This window comes from Eleutherodactylus coqui, chromosome 6 (genome assembly GCF_035609145.1).
Source record: "Eleutherodactylus coqui strain aEleCoq1 chromosome 6, aEleCoq1.hap1, whole genome shotgun sequence".
Lineage (NCBI taxonomy): Eukaryota > Metazoa > Chordata > Amphibia > Anura > Eleutherodactylidae > Eleutherodactylus > Eleutherodactylus coqui.
The window spans coordinates 172,922,855-172,943,371 of NC_089842.1; the positions used below are offsets into that span (position 1 = coordinate 172,922,855).

At 45.7% G+C, this 20,517-nt stretch overlaps 2 protein-coding genes across 2 annotated transcripts in view; one reads left to right on the forward strand and one right to left on the reverse strand.

Annotated features, from left to right (window-relative positions):
* Positions 1–1,830, forward strand: part of CCDC175 (coiled-coil domain containing 175) — a 54,935-nt gene extending 53,105 nt beyond the window's left edge. Inside the window, exon 20 of the mRNA XM_066608219.1 lies at positions 1,680–1,830. Coding sequence (XP_066464316.1) covers positions 1,680–1,708 — 29 coding nt within the window. The 3' untranslated portion in view covers positions 1,709–1,830. The remainder of the gene's footprint in view (positions 1–1,679) is intronic.
* JKAMP (JNK1/MAPK8 associated membrane protein) lies at positions 1,706–20,393 on the reverse strand. The gene is made up of 7 exons (XM_066608220.1): positions 20,311–20,393; positions 16,847–16,932; positions 15,883–16,037; positions 7,060–7,266; positions 6,456–6,637; positions 4,673–4,749; positions 1,706–3,138 (listed from the first exon to the last, which is right to left on the reverse strand). The coding sequence occupies exons 1-7, from the start codon at positions 20,312–20,314 to the stop codon at positions 2,920–2,922; spliced, it is 930 nt and encodes a 309-aa protein (XP_066464317.1). The 5' UTR covers positions 20,315–20,393; the 3' UTR covers positions 1,706–2,919.
* Between the last annotated feature and the right edge of the window lie 124 nt (positions 20,394–20,517).

A 20,517-nucleotide genomic window follows, 5' to 3' on the forward strand; every position in this document is an offset into this window, starting at 1 on the left:
GATATCGCACTCGCCAACTTGCGATTTTGCCGCAAATGAGGTGTTTTTGGCAACTACCACGCGGTGCAATATATTTCTACCTTTTTCCTCGCACGGCAGGGAAAAAAATCAGTTTGGTGTATCATATGCGGTTCATATTCGTGTGTCTCGCAATGCACAGATCTTACACAATTTTCTCGGTCGTGTGAAGCCAGCCTAATATGTATCCAACATATTAAAATTGTCATTTGAAACGTCAGTCTTAATAAATTTCCACCCCTTTACCAAAAACGACTAATATATATTGGAGAAGACTATCTTAAAGGAAAATTGTCTTTGTTGCCCATAACCAATCAAAGCACAGCTTTCATTTTACCATAGTAGTTTAAAAATTAAAGCAGTGTTCTGATTGGTTGCTGTGGACAACAGATTTTTTTTTTTTTTTTTTTTAAGACAGTTTAGAAATTGGGTCCAAATCGAATTACATGATTTGCCGCTATAGTGCATAACTTTATATAGGAAAATGTGATCTTCAACACTCTGTGCCAATTAATGTATTAATATAGCTTTATAGCAGTTGGCGCTCTCTTCTTCTCTTAGGACTCAGTCACATAGGCGTATGTAAGATAGAACTGGATCTACTTTTTTGCGCACGCAAAACGCACTCAGAGGACGAGCCCATTGAAATCAATAGATTCTGTTCTCTGTGTGTAGCGTGCACATACCTGGGTAAACAGTTGTGTGAATAAGCCCTTAAATTGCATTTACATTTAGCTGATTTGGGATGGATTTTGAAGCAGATCCATAACAGACTTCACCCCTTCAATGGAAAGGCTGAAATCGGCTATGGGTCTGTATAAAAAGCCGCACCAATTGGAATGGATTTTGACATGTACCAAACTCTGTATGCGAATGGATGCTTAGGTTGACGTCACATGGGTGCATTTGTGTGTTCAAAATATACGCGTGCAATACATAGAGAATAGAACCCAAAGATTTCAATAGGTACATTCGCATGCGCGTATTTTGCCTGCACATTTGCGCACCAAAAAGTACTCACAGAAGTAAATAGGGGTATGCAAAAATACGCTAGATGTGTGATATGTTGCATAATGGCGCTGGAAAAGAGCACATCTGGAAGTCAGACCAATTAGCCATTTTAATTGGTTTGTCTTTGTTTGCAGGTGTTAAAAAATACAGTAAAATATGCCGAAGCATACGCAAAAACGCTATGCTCATGCAAGTGTGCATACGCTTGTATGACACACGCGTTTGGCTAATTTTAATTTTAACTCCCAGAAAGCCTCTTATTTTGTGAACACCGATAAAGGTTTCTAGTTAGAGATGAGCGAGTAGTGCCTTAGCCGAGTATCTCCCCGCTCGTCTCTAAAGATCAGGGGGCGGAGTGGAACGGAGGGGAGCTTTCTCAACCCCCCCCCCCCCCCCCTCGCTCCCCGCCACAACTCACCTGTCACCCGCCGCCGGCCCCCGAATCTTCAGAGACGAGCAGGGAGATACTCTGCTAAGGCACTACTCGCTCGAGTAAAGTGCCTTAGCGAGTATACTCGCTCATCTCTATTTATAGTATATGTATGTCATTACGTAAAATATCAATAACTGGAGTGTACGTATAAAGGGAACAGTTATCAGCTGCTTAAATATTTTATTGCTTTTCAGAATTTTTTTTCTTTTTATTTCAGGAAAAAAGGCAACAAGTACTTCAAACTGAAAATCTAAACCCATTCCTTGAAGCAGGTTTTATTTTTTTTACGGGCACATCAAACAAAACTGTATATTACAGAAATCAATGTATAAAAGAAGCAAATAAAATCCCATTTACTTACCTTCCAACATATCCACAAAACAAAGAATGAAAAATAAATAGAATCAGTTTACAAAGGTTCAGAAGACACGATATGAAGGAGCAGCCTCTGCCCAACGCCGCCGCAGGCTGTGTTTGAGGTTATTTTCATTGCTTAGCTCTTCTACTTTAGGCTGGGTTCACACGGGACGGATTTGCCATGGAATTTCTGTGCAGTTTGTCCGCACGGAAATTCCGCCTGCGGCTTCTAATCCCAGGATTAGCCAGCAAAGTGGATGAGATTTTGCAAAAATCTCGTCCACACGTTGCAGCCAAACAGTGCGGAAACCGCCATGCGGAGCGGAAATTAGAAATGCAGCATGTCAATTCTGTATTTTTCCGCACCGGCCTCTCTACTCTCTATGGGAAGAGATGGGCGCATTGGAAATGCAGGCGGCGAAGCAGCTCCAAAACCTGCAGCCACGGGTTTCCTGCAGAATTCTTGCGGATTCTTGGTGTGGCTAATCCGCGAGAATTCTGCAGCAAATCTGACCCATGTGAACCCAACCTTAGAGCTGTTGCAGACTCTTAGTAGATGTCTAAAGTTCACTAAACAGACTCGTGAATCCTGTTGTCTTCTAGCTTACTCAAAATCCCAGCATGCTCTACCAGGCGGTACCTTATTCTCTATTAATACTTTAGGTGCTTTACCAGGATTGGGATATTGGGGTGCAGTTTCATTTGACACTGGAGGGTTGCAGTCCATACGAATAAAGGTTCCAGATGTAGGAAACGTTTCATAATGTTGCTGGTTACTTTTTGAAAGCGGCCAATTGCATCAAGTGGCGCTTCTTTTCATCTGTAGTAATAGCGAACCAATGCATAAAATGCCTACGCATCTAGTGAATGCTTGCTGACAAACTAAATGCTCCATCCTGTGAAGGCAAAAGGTAAAACTTCTGGTCATTGGCTCCTTATGAAATCATTGGTTGTGTTCAGATAAAGAGCAGCAGACAAAATGGCTGTCTCCATTGTATTGCCTTTGGTGCCCAAGTCCACAAATGTTGACCCATCTCAGTCATCCACCTTACACTCATGACTTTCTGAATTCAGTTTCTCTTGCTGGGATTGCACCCAGGTTAATGTCCACTCCCTTCTTCCAGACGTATCCGTGATGGGTCTGTAAATTTGGCAGTAAGCAGGTAAAAGAGTGTTGGCCCTGGAACCAATGCCAGGAGAGGCAAGTCCCGTTCTAGTTTATCCATTCTAGAAATGGAGATGATCCCATAGGCATGAACTAACCAGTGACTGAAGAGAACCACCAGCCGTTTCTTCCTCACTAGGAGGTCCTTAAAAGTCTGCAAAGTAAAATAACATGTAAGAAGGTATCACACAAGTGTAGTAAGTAGTAAATAAAATTAGACTTGTCTATTAAGGTGTGCAAATATATATCAATTATGAGCCCTGCATGGCCCAGAAGGTTGCGGATTCAATCCCCGTATGGTTCAGGTAGGGGGCTCAAGGTTGACTCAGCCTTCCATCCTTCCGAGATCAGTAAAATGAGTACTCAGTTTGGTGGTCGTGGTAGGGGTGTTAAAAGATAGGGAAGACAGTGGCAAACTACCCCGCAAAAACAGTCTGCCAAGACAGTGTCACGATGTGACGTCGCACAAGGAGTCAGTCATGACTCTGTGCTTGCCCCATGGGACTTTACCTCTATAACAATTCCCTAATTTATCAATATCATAGCTGTGTGAACAGGTCTTAAAGGTGGTTTTGGAGCACCCTAAACATTGGTGGTGGTGGGGACAATAGTATCAAGCCTCCACAAAACTCACCTCCCCGCTTCTATTTACATTGGCTGCAGCGGTCACAAGGGTCGTTGACTCATGTTACCGCTGAAGCCAATAAGAGGCTAGACAGGGATGTTATCAGTGACATCCCGTAAACCTGCTTCAGGGCTTCTACATTAGAAGCCAACGGGACAGGTTTACAGGATGTGACTAGGTTGACATCCCCTGTCTGGCGCCACGGTGAGTATAACTTTTCTATATTACGTATTATTTTATATAGTTTTCAGTTTCTCAGCAAGAGGGGCTGAAAACTATATAAAATAAATAACTGAAAAACCCTTTAAGCCTGCTTATAGAGGTATGATATAGTATTTTGTATTTCATTTTCAATTCCCTAGTACTGTCAAAATGGAAAAAACAAATGCCAACAATTCTAAAAAAAATAAAAGTGTTTTCTATGAATGCTGAGTTAAAAAAAAATCCCTCTTTCTGATGGAAGTGTTCCTTTGAAAACTATGATGTCTAAACACTAGAGATGAGCGAGTATACTCGCTAAGGCACATTACTCGAGCGAGTAGTGCCTTAGCCGAGTATCTCCCCGCTCGTCTCTAAAGATTCAGGAGCGGCAGGGAAGAACGGGGAGGAACAGAGGGGAGATCTCTCTCTCCCTCTCTCCCCCCCTTCTCCCCGCTGCAACTCACCTGTCACCGTCACCCGAATCTTTAGAGACGAGCGGGGAGATACTCGACTAAGGCACTACTCGCTCGAGTAATGTGCCTTAGCGAGTATACTCGCTTATCTCTACTAAACACCCTTTCTTACTACCTAATCGCCTAGATGTAAATGTAAGAGGCGAGCAGAGAGGAAGGTTCTAATCTCGGTGATGGTCACAATGACTGACTTCAAATTGGATCCTGGTATATTTGCACAGACAGCGGTGTACTCAACTGAGTACAATTTCTTGTCCAAAAGATTGTGAACTAGAAAAAAAAAAGGTAATTGCTAAACTATAATATGGCTAAGGCCAATAAAAACCTACTATTATCTGTAGTGGCCAGTAATCACAGTCCAGTACAAGACGCGTAGGAGTCATTCTTACCTCTATCTCTGATGCAGACATGTACACCGCCAGCGTTATTAACGATAACACCAGAATGATGTACGGGAAGGCATAATCTGGAAAGAAAGAACACGTTTGATTGATCAATGATTGAGAGTGCCCCTTAAACAGGTTACAGACATGATACTACACAACAATGCTAAACTGTGGGACTCATAATCAAGCCATACACACCAAGAACGCACTGTACTGTTCTCTGCTGCAAGGCATTCAGATTACTGACAATACTATATGTCTCCTATTAATGGTTCAATGTAGAAAAGGACAGTACAGATGTCATGGATTATAATGGGGTCTTCTGATGTCATCAGTGTTCATTAAGAAATAACACATACTGCCAAAGTCCAGCAACCCCCTTCTCTACAGAAGGCACCTCATATGGGCAAAGATATAGAAGACTTCTATATTTAAGTGAAGTACAGTATTGAGTATATTACCCCATATACTATATACTGAAAACCGTCCCGTATTCCAATCATTGTGGGGGCTCGGCTATGTTGTGGGTAGGGGATACATGTTATTGGTGACTAAACACTTTTGATATATACTTTATAGGGATCACTTTGTGTACAAGTAGGGGTACTGCAGCTGCAGCTTCCAGATCAGACCAGCAGGGGGTAAACACAACACAGGGTCTGCACATCCAACAAATAAAAGGCACAGGTACACGTAGGCCATGGCTGCGACAATACAGTACAAGTAGAAACATTTGGCAACAACACTCAAACACATCCAATATGTGAATGAAATTGCATAACTCTTGTACCAGTAACCACATAAACATGTAAGGCTCTTAGCACATATTTTGATCAAAGCATATGGGCCCATCCGCCACGTCCGGGGAGGGCCATGTGTATGGATGAGTTCTAACACTAACAGATACCTCTCTTTGGGCCCAAGTCTCCAAATGAATCAGCAGGGGTACACTGCCTGTTTCTACTGCTCTATAAAGAAAATTAATCTGCTATCCTGCAAATTAATCTGCCTTATGGTATTAACAGCCAGGAGTGTCTCAGACTGCTGAACCACACTGTTACATAGGGAAGTCTGAGAATTTGGCATCCACTTATCCTACATGAAGAAAGGACTTGAAATGAGATGAACCATCGCCACAACATACTCAGGAGGGCACCAGGTATATTACCGGCACACTCTGTAGGTATAGTGACATTTTTATGGGGAACCAGAACGTTAATCAAGATGACATCATATGAAACATAGGAAGAGGAAAGAGTGGAAGAAGTGATAGTGAATGCATTTACAAGGCCATGTGTATTATCTTACATTAAAATACTGCACTATTGTAACAGTGTAAATAGAATATAAACATTGCTGACATGGTTAGGAGTATTAATGCACCAAGTCCCCAAAAACTAATATGAATTAAAGGGGTTCTCCAGGCCTTTTTTTTTTATTGATGACCTATCCATAGGATAGGACATCAATAGCCGAATGGCTGGAGTCCGCTGCTCGGAACCCTGCCGATCAATGCCACAGCACAGTTTACGGAGAGGAAGCAAACTACTGCGACCTCTGTGTAGTGGCCACCACTGGTAATGCAGGTGCAGCTGATTTTAATCGGTTTCTGCTCCATACTGTGTGTGTGTTATAGATTTTAGGATTCTTGGCAAATCCAAAATGGTGTTGACTTGAAACGGCAAATTAATTGATTTCATTCAACTAATCGACCTGCTAATTTTAGCCCTACAAATAACACCACGCACACATTTATTTCCCTATGTGATATTCATCTCTCACTTACACAATAATCCACCTCCTACAGCCTGTATCACAGTTAGGATAGGGAAAAAATACAGTGCTGCATAGATGCTTTTAAAACGGTCCGACTTCCCTAAACCGCAGGCGATCTTCTTTATTAAAAGAGGTCTGAGCAGCATCATCAACACCAAGCAGAATGCATAGTAAATGAAGACAATTGTGTACCTGTGGATGATAGTGATACATTAGTCATACAAATAATCTGGTGCTAAGCAGTAAAACTATTTACAGTGTTGGCACATACAGCTAGTGCTGCGGAGCATGCGCCCATAAAATCACTACATATCGTATAATAGAGGTGGCCAACATCCTGGATGAGGTCATCATCCATTAGCATGGATGATGGACCAAATATGTGATTTAGGCGCTGACTTATGACCGATACAGCTATGCTGCAGCTTAGGTCCGATTAGGCATCAGTACTGGCTCAGACAAACCTAGCTGATTATAAAAGTCAAACCAACCTCTGATTAGTTGGTTAGGACACAGATGTTATAGGCAAGGTAGAAATTCTCACACCTAAAACCATTAGTTATATAATGGCCGTACACGGAACACTCCATTTACCATAAAGAGGAGCCACTTACAAAGGATAAACAGCTTCTTGTGTACAGTGCACAGTGTTGACGTAGTCCGGGCTGGGGTTATACAGCATTGTATACCAATCCGAAAGTTTCTCCACTCCACAGGAGCGAATGTGTAGATATCCAACAGGTTCATTGACAAGTAATGTTATCAGGGCAGCTGCAGTGCATTCAAGCAAGGCCGTGATGTGCTGGAAAAGTGCACTGGAACTGAAGAGATGCAATGTTAGAGCAGTACAATAAAAAAATATATATATATATACACACACCCCTTACACCACAAACAGCGTCCATTCTACAGAAAAAGAATGTTACAGTTTTGGACGAACAGAGCTTGTCCTACTTCAAACAGCTGTTGCTTTGGTTCTATTGGTGCTACTAGCATGCTTGTGTTGTCGTTTTGAAGTCAAGAATCTTGATACAAGCGGAGTTACATGATTCAAGTGGAGTGAGGAATACTGTCATGTGAAAGGCGGATATAAGCAGGAGAAAGCAGATTTCTGATATTCTCCTTCACGTCCCAGGGGAGGGGTAACATGGAGTTTTGCTCAAATTAACACCCCCCGCCCTTATCAATTTGCTCGCAAAGTATCAAATATAGGGGTCTTTTACCCCAGAAAAGAGTGAGAAGATGAACACTTGCTCATCTAATCCCTTCTCTATGTTGTTTAACCCTGCAAATAATAATAATAATAAACTTTATTTGTATAGCGCCAACATATTCCGCAGCGCTTACATAGACAGGGGGGAATACAGAAAGACAAAAGTACAAACATTACAGAACCACGGTTACATAGTAATCAGTTGATGGAAACAATAGGGGTGAGGGTTCTGCTCCAACGAGGTTACATACTACAGATAATGGGGTGATACTGAAGGTAAAGGGGCTGGAGATGTGCACCGTATGGCGGGGTGGAGAGTGAGGGATGCTATACACATAGACAATGGTCAGACATTTAGCCGTGTGACGGCAGAAACAGTATGACTGCAGGAGCGGTTTATTATGGCTAGCAGGGATTGCAGTCAGTAGGTCAGGGAGCATGTTATCAGGCGGAGTACAGAGGGATTTGGTTTAGGGAATACGGTATGCCTCCCTGAAGAGGTGCGTTTTTAGAGCACGCCTGAAGTTCTGTGCGTCCTGGATTGCCCGGGTAGCCTTTGGTAGTGCGTTCCAGAGGATCAGTGCTGCTCTGGAGAAGTCTTGGAGGCAGGAATGAGAAGTTCGAATTAACGGGGCGCTCAGTTTGGTTTCGTTAGCAGAGCGGAGAGCCCGGGCTGGGTGATGGATTGAGATGAGGGAAGCAATATAGGGGGGCACTGTGCGGTGGAGGGTTTTGTGGATGAAGGTAGCGAGTTTAAATTGAATTCTGTATTTAACGGGCAGCCAGTGCAGTGACTGGCACAGGGCAGAGGCATCCGAGTAGCGGCTGGACAGGAAGATGAGCCTGGCTGCCGCATTTAGGACAGATTGGAGAGGGTAGACTCCAAATGCAAATGGCACCCTACTTCCTGATCATGGCTATGGATAAAGTCCCCCCCCCCCCCTTCCCCCTTACGGAATGTTTTAAATGAATATTGAAAGCAAGTAAAAACTACAAATTGGTATCCCTTAGAGATGAGCGAGCATACTTGCTAAGGACAATTGCTCGATCGAGCATTGTCCTTAGTGAGTATCTCCCCGCTCGGCAGAAAAGGTTCGGGTGCCAGCGAGGGTGACAGGTGAGTTGCGGCAGTGAACAAGAGGGAGTGGGGGGGGGGATCTCCCCTCTGTTCCTCCCCGCTCTCCTCTGCCGGCAGCCGAACCTTTTCTCTCGAGTGGGCAGGTACTCGCTAAGGGCAATGCTCGATCGAGCAATTGTCCTTAGCGAGTATGCTCGCTCATCACTACATCGCTAACAATTCGTACTATAAAACATTATTTAGACAACACGCTAAATTTCATTTAAAAAATAAAGAAAAAAGCAAAAATAGCCGTTTTCTGGTAATCTTGCTCCGCCAAAACAGGCATGAGAAGGAATTTAAAAGTCAGTTATACCTCAAAATGGTATCGATAAAAACTACAAGTCCTCCTACAAAAAACAAACCCTCATACAGCTCTGTGAATGTAAAACTAAAAATACTCTGCCCGTGGTGGCGACACGCAAAAGTTTTTCTCCAGAAGAAAAAATGTTTATATATTATGTAAAACCCATATAAATGTGATGTTGTGATAATCATAATGACCTGCAGAATAGAGTTAGCATGATACTTATACTAGACAATGAATGATGTAAATGTAAGTCCCCAAAAATAAGGGTGAAATTGCTTTCTTTCCATTACTCCCCAGCAAAAAAAATTATTAAAAGTTATTCAATACATCATATGTACCCGAAATTAGTTTCTGTAAAAACTAAAACGTGTCATACAGCTACCCTGGTGAGAAATAGAGTCATTACAGCTGAAACACAAGAGGGAAAATTATTTATCAGCTCTGAAGGCTAAAACTTGGGAGATTGCTAAAAAGATTAAAAACACGGTGACTGACCTGTTAACCCCTTCAGTAGCAGGTTTATTATTACCATGACATGCCTCACAGGGCAGGTTTTTTTTAATAAGAGTCAACAATGCAATTTAATCTCCCAAGCATTTATTAAGGAAGTCAACAATCACGTTGCAAAATTTTTTTTGTAATGAAAGAATACATTCTAACAATTTTGGAAAATAATTTCCGAATTTTGGAGGAAGGAGATTTTCGAGGCTTGCCACTAAGGGGGTTAAGGGGCTTACGTCCCCCTCTACTGTACTTGATTAGTTCATTCGATGAGATTGAATCTGGTCCGTATGGCCAGGAATTTTATGTTACACTTAAGTAATGCAAAATGTTAATTACCAATTTTCAGATGGTTATTTCCCTTAGGCCGCCTGCAGGCGGCCGGGTCAGATCCGGCTGCGGGAATTCTCGCAGCGGGACCCGACCCGAGCATCTGCAGACAGCAGCACGGGCACTCACCTCTCTCGCGGCCCCGGCTCTTTCATGCGCAGAGCGGGGCAGGCGGCCGGTGAGTGACGTATCTGTGCGGGGCTCGCAGAGCATGCCCCGATTTGTTTGCTGCGCGAGATTTCGCGCGGCCAAATCGTGGCCGCCTGCATAGGATTGCGTTTGTTAACGCAACCCTATGGCAGCTTCCAGGGGTGGAAATTCCGCGGGAAATCCCGACGCGGAATTTCCGCTCGTGTGCAGGCGCCCTTATAATGACCCAACAATGTCAACCATGATGTTTTAAGAAAAAGAGAAAACATAAATAAAGAATTTATAAAGAAAAAAAAATACGGTGACTGATCTCTGCAACAAATATATTTATATTATACATCCAAATTTTACAATAAAAAAGGTAGGATTATACCTACCCGATAATCAGGTTTCCAGGAGTCTCCACGACAGCACCACCTGAGATCGCCTCCTCCTGATAGGACAGGAACACACCGAGAGGTTAAAGTTCCCCCCCCGTCCTCCCCTCCTCAGTGTATTATAACGAAACTGCCGGGGTAGGAGCTAACTTAAATTTTTTCCTATCTGGTATACTTTTTATTTTATTATCCTTTATTTATTTAATTATTTTTATATACATTATTCTTTCTTGGGGAGGGAATGTACGGGTGCTGTCGTGGAGACTCCTGGAAACCTGATTATCGGGTAGGTATAATCCTACCTTTCCCAGGGAGTCTCCACGACAGCACCACCTGAGACGTATCAACTAAAGTAATTCTAGGGTGGGATTGCCGCTGAGAGGACCTTACGACCGAAGGACATGTCCTCGTCTAGCTGCACCTTTACCCTGTAGTGTTTGACGAAAGTATGGGGCTTTTTCCATACTGCTGCCTTACATATTTGCTCTACTGATGCCGAGCCATGCTCGGCCCATGAGGTCGCTACTGCCCTTGTGGAATGGGCTTTAAGAGCCGAGGGGGCCTCCTTCCCCAAAGCCTTATATGACTCGCTAATGGCCAGGCGAATCCACCTGGCTATAGAGCTTTTGGCTGCTTTCTTTCCCTTATTAGGGCCTGAATATTGGACGAACAGGTTGTCGTCCTGCCTCCATGGGCCTGTGGCCTCGATGTACGTCAAGACTGCTCTTCTGACGTCCAAACAGTTTAGGGTTCGCTCGCTCTCGTCTTTTGGGTGATTATAGAACGAGGGTATTATTATGTCATGGGCCCTATGGAATGGGGATACCACCTTAGGCAAAAAGGTCGGGTCTGTTTTAAAGACTAACTTGGTATCTGTAATCTTGAGGAGCGGGTGGCGTATGGATAGGGCCTGTAGCTCGCTGACCCGCCTGGCTGAGGAAATTGCCACTAGGAAGATAGCTTTTACTGTGAGCATTTTTAATGAGAGCCCCTCCATTGGTTCGAAGGGGTCCCCTGTCATGGCCCTCAAGACTAAATTAAGGTTCCAGTCTGGGCAAATATTGGTGGACCTGGGTCGAAGCCTATCTGCCGCTGCCAGGAATCTATTGATCCACCTGTCCCCGGATAACTTTGTGTCAAACAGGGCGCTAAGGGCTGCCGTTTGGACTCTTAGGGTGCTTGGGGCGAGGCCCATATCCAGGCCGTCCTGTAGAAAGTCCAGGATCAGAGGGACGTCCGCACTGCTGCCCGAGGAGCCTCTCTCTTGTCTCCAAGAGGTAAACCTCCTCCAGATTCTCTGGTATATGCGGTTGGTAGTCTCTTTCCTGCTTGCCATTAGCGTTCTGACTACCTTGCTTGAGAATCCCCTGCCCCTCAGTATGGATTCTTCAGTAACCAAGCTGTTAGATGAAGTCTGCTTACGTCGGGGTAGTTCAGGGGTCCCTGCGTTAGGAGATTCTCTTGAGCCGGAAGGGTAACTGGCTCCTGGATGCTCAAGTCTCTCAGGAGGCTGAACCAGCTCCTTCTTGGCCAAAAGGGAGCCACAAGGATCAGGGTGCACGGTTGTGACCTGAAGTACTGTAGTACCCTTGGGATTAGTGGGATCGGGGGAAATGCGTACGCCAGTTCTCTTCCCCAGTCCTGGCTCAGGGCGTCCACCGCTGTCGGTTGGTCTTCCCGTCTGAGGGAGAAGAAGTTCGTCACCTTGGCGTTTTGTTTTGACGCGAATAGGTCTATTTGCGGGGGACCCCATTTGTCCGTCACTATCCGGAATGCCTCCTGGGATAAGGACCATTCTCCTGGGTCTAAGCGCCCCCGGCTGAGGAAGTCTGCTCTTTGATTCAGAGATCCCTTTAAGTGTACCGCTGACAGTGAGATGATGCGGCCCTCCGCCCAGCGAAATATCCTTTGCGCGATACTTTGCAGAGCTGGTGACCTCGTGCCCCCCTGGTGTCGGATATGGGCCACTGCCGTGGTGTTGTCCGACAGTACCCGTATATGTTGGTTTCTTACCGTCTCCCCCAGGTGCTGCAGGGCCTTCCAGATTGCTTGTAGCTCCCTGTAGTTTGAGGATTGATGCTTCGTCTGCGGTGGCCATGGGCCCTGTAGGAGCTGGTCTCCGACGTGCGCCCCCCACCCCCAGGAGCTTGCATCTGTCGTGATCTGTACTGCCGGGTGCAATATCCAGTGGACTCCTTTTCTTAGATTTCCTGGGGACGTCCACCAGCTTAAGGATACCCTTACCGAGTTCCTGATCTGTATTCTGTTTTCTAACGAAGCCTGCCTGCCGTCCCACGCTGCGAGGACTGCTGCTTGCAGGGGTCTGGTATGTGCCTGTGCCCATGCTACCCCCGGGATGCATGATGTTAGACTTCCTAGGAGGGACATAGCCTCCCGGATTGTGCATGACCGTCTCTGCATAAAGGATTTTACCATGTGCCGAATTTTCTGCCCCTTTGCCTCGGGGAGGAAGGAGCATTGGGCCTCTGAGTCGAGTGTTATGCCTAAAAACACCTTCTCCGTGCTGGGGTTTAGGCTGGACTTCTCCCAATTTATGATCCAACCTAGGAACTGTAACAGGCTGAGCACTGTTGCCAAGTTCTCTACTAGGCGTTCCCTGGACTCGGCTATGATTAGTATGTCGTCCAGGTATGGGATTATTAGGATCGACCTCTGCCTTAGGTAGGCTGCAACCTCCGCCATGATCTTCGTGAAGATGCGGGGTGCTGAGGAGATTCCAAAGGGAAGGCATCTGAATTGAAGATGCCTTGTCTTGCTGCCCATTTCCAACGCGAACCTTAGGTACTTCCTTGAGTCCCTGTGGATCGGTACATGCAGATAGGCGTCTTTCAGGTCGATCGAGGCCATGTAGGCCCCCCTGGGGATCAACTTTACCGCTGATGTGATGGACTCCATCCTGAATTTTCGATATTTTATGAAAACGTTCAGGGGTTTTAGATTTATTATCAGGCGTGAACCTCCCCCGGGTTTCTTTACTAGAAAGAGTCTGGAGTAATGCCCCCAGGTCTCCTCTTCCTGTGGCACGAGGGACACTGCCTTTAGATGTCTTAGGTCCTGTACCGCCTGCTGAAGCGGGTACAGTTGTTGTACTGGACCTCGCGTGATAATATATTTTCTCCTGGGGGGGGGATACTAACTCGATTCTGTATCCCTCCTGCAGGATCTCCGGGATCCACGGGCTCCTGCAAATCGAGGCCCACCGATCCGCAAAGCCCTGCAGCCTCGCCCCACTGGGATGGCGTCAGGGCTTCTGCTTGGCTGGGTCCCCCTGGTGCGGGTTGAAGAGGAAGCTTCTCCCTCTGCCTCCCTTGGGGTAACTCCATCGGCCCATCTTGCCCTTGCCCTTATAGGGTTCCGATTGTTGTGCCGGGGTTCGGAAGAAGGTCTTCCCCTTACGTTGTCTTTCCTCCGGGAATCCCTTCTTCTTATCCGACGCTTTCTCTAGTATTTTATCTAGATCCGGACCAAAGAGGAATTGGCCGTGAAAGGGTAGCGAGCACAATTTATTCTTGGATGTTAGGTCGCCCGACCATGACTTCAGCCAGAGGACCCTCCTGGCCGAGTTGGTTAGGGCCGTTGCTTTTGCCGAAAGCTTCACTGACTCCGCTGCTGCGTCTGCCAGGAAGTTAGTGGCCATCTTTAACATAGGGAGGGAATCTATGATCTGCTCCCTTGGTGTTTTGCTCGAGATGTGCAGCTCCAGTTGTTCGAGCCACACACCCAGGGTTCTGGCGACGCACGTGGCTGCCACCCCCGGCCTGAGCGTACTGGCCGCTGCCTCCCAGGATCTTCTTAGTAGGCCCTCCGCCTTGCGATCCATTGGGTCTCTAAGCTGTGTGGCGTCCTCGAAGGGCAATGTTGTCCTCCTAGCCACCTTAGCCACTGGGACGTCTACCTTGGGTATTTCCTCCCAATTCGCACATACCCCCTCCTCAAACGGGTAGCGCCTCTTCACCCCCTTAGACGAGAAGGATCCCGTGTCGGGCTTCTCCCACTCCTTAAGTATTAATTTTGTTACGTTGCTATGGACCGGGAAGGTATGTTTCTTCCTCTCCCCTAGACCCCCAAAGACCTCGTCCTGCATTGAACGGGGTTCCCTGGGCTCCTCCATTTTCAGTGTAGCTCTAACGGAGTTAATCAGCTCCGTTAAATCTTCTCTATGGAAGAGGTACTTTTGGTATTCCTCTTCCTCTGAGGACTCCTCAAGCATCAGCTCTTCCGGTTCAGATCCTGAACTCTCTGAGTCTGAGAGCTCCTGCGGGGTATGCGCTTTTCTTCGGCGCTTTGTCCCCGATGCCCCTCTGGGTGGAGTTTTTGGGGTCGACAGTGCTGACCGCACTTCCTCTTGGACGAGTTTTCTGACGTCCTCGAGGAATCCCCCTGATTCCTCCTTGACCAACTTGGCTATGCATGCTTTGCATAATGGCCTGGCATGCGAAGCCGATAGTCTTGTGCCACATTCTGCGCACTTTTTAGCTTTGGCTCTGGGAGGGGCAACTCTTCTATCCCCCTGGCAGACAACAAAATTTACGTGTAAGGATGCAAAATTCATTAACAACGTATACGAATATGCATGCCTTGTTTGCCCCACTGGCTACTTACGGTTGCCGCCGCGGTGGAGCATTCCGCGACCTCTGGTGCTGGAGCACTCATTGCTTTATTAACTGGTGCTGCAGACACTCTTGGGGCATTTAAGCCAATACTCACTGAGTGGCTTCCTTGCTCGGCGCCATCTTCTCTCAGGTTCCTTTTGAATCCTTTCTTTTTTGAATTTTGGCGCCTTTAAATTTTAGCCCCGCCCCCTCCGAGCGCCGGCCGTGCTGCGCGATGACGTCATCACGCTCGCCGCTTGCCGCGGCGCCCCGCTCGTTAAGGGGAAGCCGGAGGCGCCGCGCACGTTCCTAAGCCGGCGCGTAGGAGAGCTGGAGCCCCGCATTGCACCCCCCATGGGCCGCCGCGGGAGGAACCTGGCCCGGGGGGACCACCCCATGTGGCGTCCCGGGAGTCGCTCTGCAAGAAGGGAGGACAGGCTGGAGCACTGCCCTCCGATCTGCCGGTATGCTTCTTTCTTCCGGGCTGGCGTCTCCACCAGCCCCTCTCGGTGACCCTGCCTCCTGGCAGGACAGGAAAACACTGAGGAGGGGAGGACGGGGGGGGGGGAACTTTAACCTCTCGGTGTGTTCCTGTCCTATCAGGAGGAGGCGATCTCAGGTGGTGCTGTCGTGGAGACTCCCTGGGAAAGTGACATTTTAGGGAAGGTTTTTCCAAATGTAATGTTATAATTATACACAAAGCATTTCAGGACTACTCAAGGACCCAACGGTAGTAATGAACGTCTAGTACTGAATGTCCTACAGTTATTAAATGGCTAATAGGGACAATTTATAGGGGACTTGGAGAAAATGAGACAGTTCTTACCTCTTTTTACCAGAATACCACTCAATGAAGAACCAGTGTAATATGAGTGGGAGCATGCCCATAAAGCCTAAATACAGCCAGTCATAAAGCTCTGGAGACTCTATACACTCGCGACAGATACTGTTTATATCAGTCCGCTGACCTCGAGGGCACGCCTGAAAGGCAAGGACACACAAGTTTTACAAGTACGGTCTACTTTTAGAAGGACAACAGGAAGTTTAGCCACCAGGTGAAACGGGTACATGGACTGATTTTTGTTAATGGGCATCTGTCAGCTGAAAGAACCCATGATATAAGGGCATTAATAAGGTGATGATAGTACATCCATTTTAAAGGGAACCTTTCATGTTGTATTGACAACATATACAAAGTACATGGGCGTATAGGGCATGGGGCGTGAAGCTCGAGAGAGAGAGAGAGGGTGCTATTTAATATTGTCGGCCTCCCTGTTCCCTTGCCGTCATCTCTGGAGACTGGTGGTCGGTCTGTGTATATTGGACTCATAGTGTTCTCTATGGGTGTCTGCACGCACTGACTTGCCCTACTGCAGACCAAGTTCCTATTGCAATGAATAGGAACGTGGCCTGCAATACCAAACCAGGTCACTACAGTGGGAATGGAGCTGTTTGCAGAAGTCAGCTCGGTATACAAGTACACCATACCAGAGAACAGCCGATTGTTGGGATCCCTAGCGATGAACCACATGCAGATCTATTATTGATGACCTATCCTAAAGATAGGCAATCGATTGTTTACAACTAGACAAACCCTTTAAGGGGTTAATTAGCATATGTCATGCAAAAACTAATGAGCCTTCCGACTGGAGGCTTGTGGACCTATTTAGTGGGTTCACATTAATCAAGTGTTGGATGAAAAAGCTTACCCAGATGAATGGATCCATCATTGCCACCATGCCCAAGAACGTGAGTGATGCAAATACATATAAAAAGTAGTCACAACTCACCCCACATTCTCCAAGGGTTTCATTGGACCCATTTGAGAAGATTTTTCCACAGTAAAGGCCGATGCATGTTTTTCCTATTTCCACAGCTGAAAAACAGACAGAACGTTACGTCAGAGGGGTTTCATATACAGTATGCTATCATATAAAGGGTATGCATACCTCTGCAGATAGGCATATCACTATCGTTTTGAGTTTACAGCTTCTATGCAGACCACAGCGTATCTATGGTAACTGAAAACAGACCCTGTGGGATGCTGTCTAGCACATACTCCCATCTATTTGTCCCCTACTTCCCTATTGTATGCTAGAAAGAAGTGGGGATCAGGTGGAAGGGAGTATTTGTGGTCTATAACCATGGAGACACATAGGTGTGCAGGGTAGCTGTAAACAAAATGGCTGGATCAAGACAAATCAAGGACCAATCTGAATCTGGACTTACATTTTCACCAACAAACATGAGACTCCAGAAAAAAAAGAATGTAACTTATTATCATTATTAGGAGTGAACTGATTCACCAACTCACAGAGTACAAAGGCTGTATCTTTTAGAAACCAGAAAGATGTGATATCCATGATAAAGCCCTCAAAATGAAAAATAAAGTTAAGAATAACCTTACCTTTAAAAAGGTGTTGTCCACACTTTTAGCTGTTTTGCTGCAGGAAGTAGACAGCTCCATACATTGTGCAGTGGTCAGGGTTGGTACTGCAGGCTGAGTCCTATTCACTTCTATAGGACTCGGCCCGCAGTACCAACCTGGGCCACTGCGTAATGTACAGAGCTGTGTGCTTCCTGCAGCAAAACAGTTAGAAGTGGACAACCCCTTTAAAGTGTAGTAATATTACTTTATAGTCACTAGATTACTAGAGATTATTAGATATGTAGAGTCAGGAGGATACTTTTCCACTAATGCTGGGTCCACATCAGCATTTTGTTTTCCATTTTCCTCTTCTATCTTAGAAGCAGAAAAACAGAAAAAACGGATCCACTAAAATCCCTATTTCAATGGGGCTTATATTGTTTTTGGTTGCTTCAGTTCTGTCTGTTTTTATGACAAAAAAAGATCAACCTGCAAGACCTTTTTTTCCATCCAAGAAATCTGAAACCGCATAGAATGGAGAATGGGGGATGGGGGATGGACACAAATGGAAAACCATTCTGTTTGTATTGTGTTTAACCATTTTAGGACCAAGCACGGTAAATTTAGCAATGTAGCAGGAGCAGGTTGGGTCCTCAGCTGTTAGTCACAGGCTAAGGCAGAAGTGGTTTTTAACGGCTTCTACCTTCTTTACAGCCTACCTAGCGCTCAATGAGCACTAGGTACTGAAGAGTGAAAGTGGAAGGGCTACTTCCGCTATTTGACACAGCCATCATGTGACCGCTAGATGCCTCCTGGGATGTCAGAGCTGCAGGGTCCTAGCAGACTCTGATCACCTCTGCCAGTGACTATTGTCACTACAGGGGGATGTTTTCCCCTCTAACTGGGGCTCCGATTGATGCCCCAGCTACAGTGGCAAAGTGAGAAATTAAAAAAAAAAAAAAAAAGACGACAAATACCCAAACTCCAGAAAACTAATATCTTTCCTCTTCTTAGCCACAAAACAAACCATTGCCCATTCTTGGCGTAAAGCATCACTAGATTTCTATGAAGTTAAACGCTGCATGAACTGGTATATGATAAACGAAAAACTTACCTCAATAACAGAAGATAAATATGACAAATTCCTAAGCATATGGACCCCATGGATAAGCTATGCCCTCCCTACGGCAGGAATGAACCTACTAATCTAAACATGCCCCCACGGTGCCTTTGCCCCTATGGGGCGGCAGTCCTGAGAGAGAGAGGGAACACCCCCCCCCCCCCCCCATACACACTTCCCCCAACCCCCCGGAACACCATTTGGCCCTGGCCAGGCCATTGTTTTCTCTTTTTTAATGCATATTGTATTTCCTGAAATTTGCATTGACAGTTGTGTTTTAAAATAACGATTGGTTACCATTACCTTATTTGAAAAATGCAAGGATTGTTCTACCCTCTTATATCAAAACTGGAAACCTCTTCATAATGCTTTTTCCTTGTATGTAGGTTTAATTGAAAAATCCATAAACATTATTGTAATAATAAAAAAAAAGACCATGTAAATGACCCCCAGAGGTCTTATATGATGTCATAGGGAACATAGAGATTAAAAAAAGGTAGAAAAGTAGAAAAAATTACCAAATAAAATAATGATATACATTTTTTTTTTTAAATAACCTGATGCCAACCAAAACATTCGCCATATGCACCTTGTAATCCAAAACTATACTAATTATTATATATCAAAACGTCTGAAACAAAAATGACGAATCCACTAACCTAACAGAACAGAAGCAAACCGCAAGCTTTTGGGTTTTTTAAGCCAGTTGAAATCAATGGGGAAAAAAGCAGAAAGTCTTGTCTTAATTCCATTTTCTCTCTTTCAAAAATGGAAAAAGAGACGGAATTATGATCACCAGCCCCAACGGAAGTGTGGCCGCTCCCCAGCGGGTGTGGCCGCACCCCAACGGAAGTGTGGCCGCACCCCATAGAACAAAGATGAAAATATAGCAGCTGTTGAATCTGTCACAATCCCAGATCCTGCGGCAGCTGACAGAAGTGCTGGCTGATGGTTTTACAAGATATAGAGCACATCATGCTGCACTATTTTTTCTGATATTTCTGATGGATCCCTGGTCACAACAAGCAGACAGAAGCGTGAACACAGCCCACCATGGCCTCCAGCTCTTAGGGCTCATATGGGGGCTGTGTATTAGGGCTCCCACACACTTGCGATTGCATTTTTTGGTAACGTGATTGTGAATAGGACTTTCTTTTGTAAAAAAAAACGCAACGCAGTGCACCAAAAACGCAGTTGCGTGCGTTTTTAACATTAGAAAGTCCCATTGATAATCGAGTTACCAAAAACAGCAATCGCAAGTGTGTGGGAGCCCTTACAGGCAGATTTTTTCACATGTCCTAAAAGAACATTGATTTACATTGGGTCATTCAGCAGTACGTTTTTTTCCACACACATTTAAAAAAACCCGCAGCATGTCCCATTTTGGCAGCTGATGCACCCATTATAGGCCATGGGGATATAAAATACGCAGGTTACATTGAGATTTAACTGCATATGACGTATTACACGCGCGCAATACACAACCCCAATGTAAGCGAGCACTTTAGAGCCTCTTGCCTTCCTCTGGATCAACACTACAGGATAAAAGGACTGGATGGACGTCCTTTCTCCACCCTACAAACAGTTGCTATGGACAAGGGCTCCATCTTTCCTTCTATATGGGGATGCATCACTGCTAGGTGATGAGCACAGGAGTCTGGGGGATGTGGCGGTCACTGGACATCACTGCTTCCTGCAGACCCCCATACAGTAAGTGCTAGAGGCAGGCAGGGGGCCCTCGCGGAGCCGGAATACAATGCACTCACCCATCACCTGGGGTCAGGGAGCTCCAGGCTGCAGACATAACCAACACTTCCGGGTCTGGCTCTGCGGATGTCGTGACGTCACCCCTCACGCCGCCGATCTTCACAAACGTGAAGGCGCCGCCGCCATCTTTACTGCGGGCAGTGTTTGTACACAATAGACTTGTCATTTTAAATGTGCACTCAGCCAGTTACGTTCCATGAGGATTA

Bases quoted from the DNA above. Each gene is read 5' to 3' on its own strand.
- JKAMP (XM_066608220.1), bottom strand. The intron at 6,638-7,059 runs GTAAGTGGCTCC...TATCATCCACAG, and splicing joins CAAGAAGCTGTTTATCCTTT to GTACACAATTGTCTTCATTT. The intron at 4,750-6,455 runs GTAAGTGAGAGA...CTTTCTTTCCAG, and splicing joins TGTAGGAGGTGGATTATTGT to ATTATGCCTTCCCGTACATC.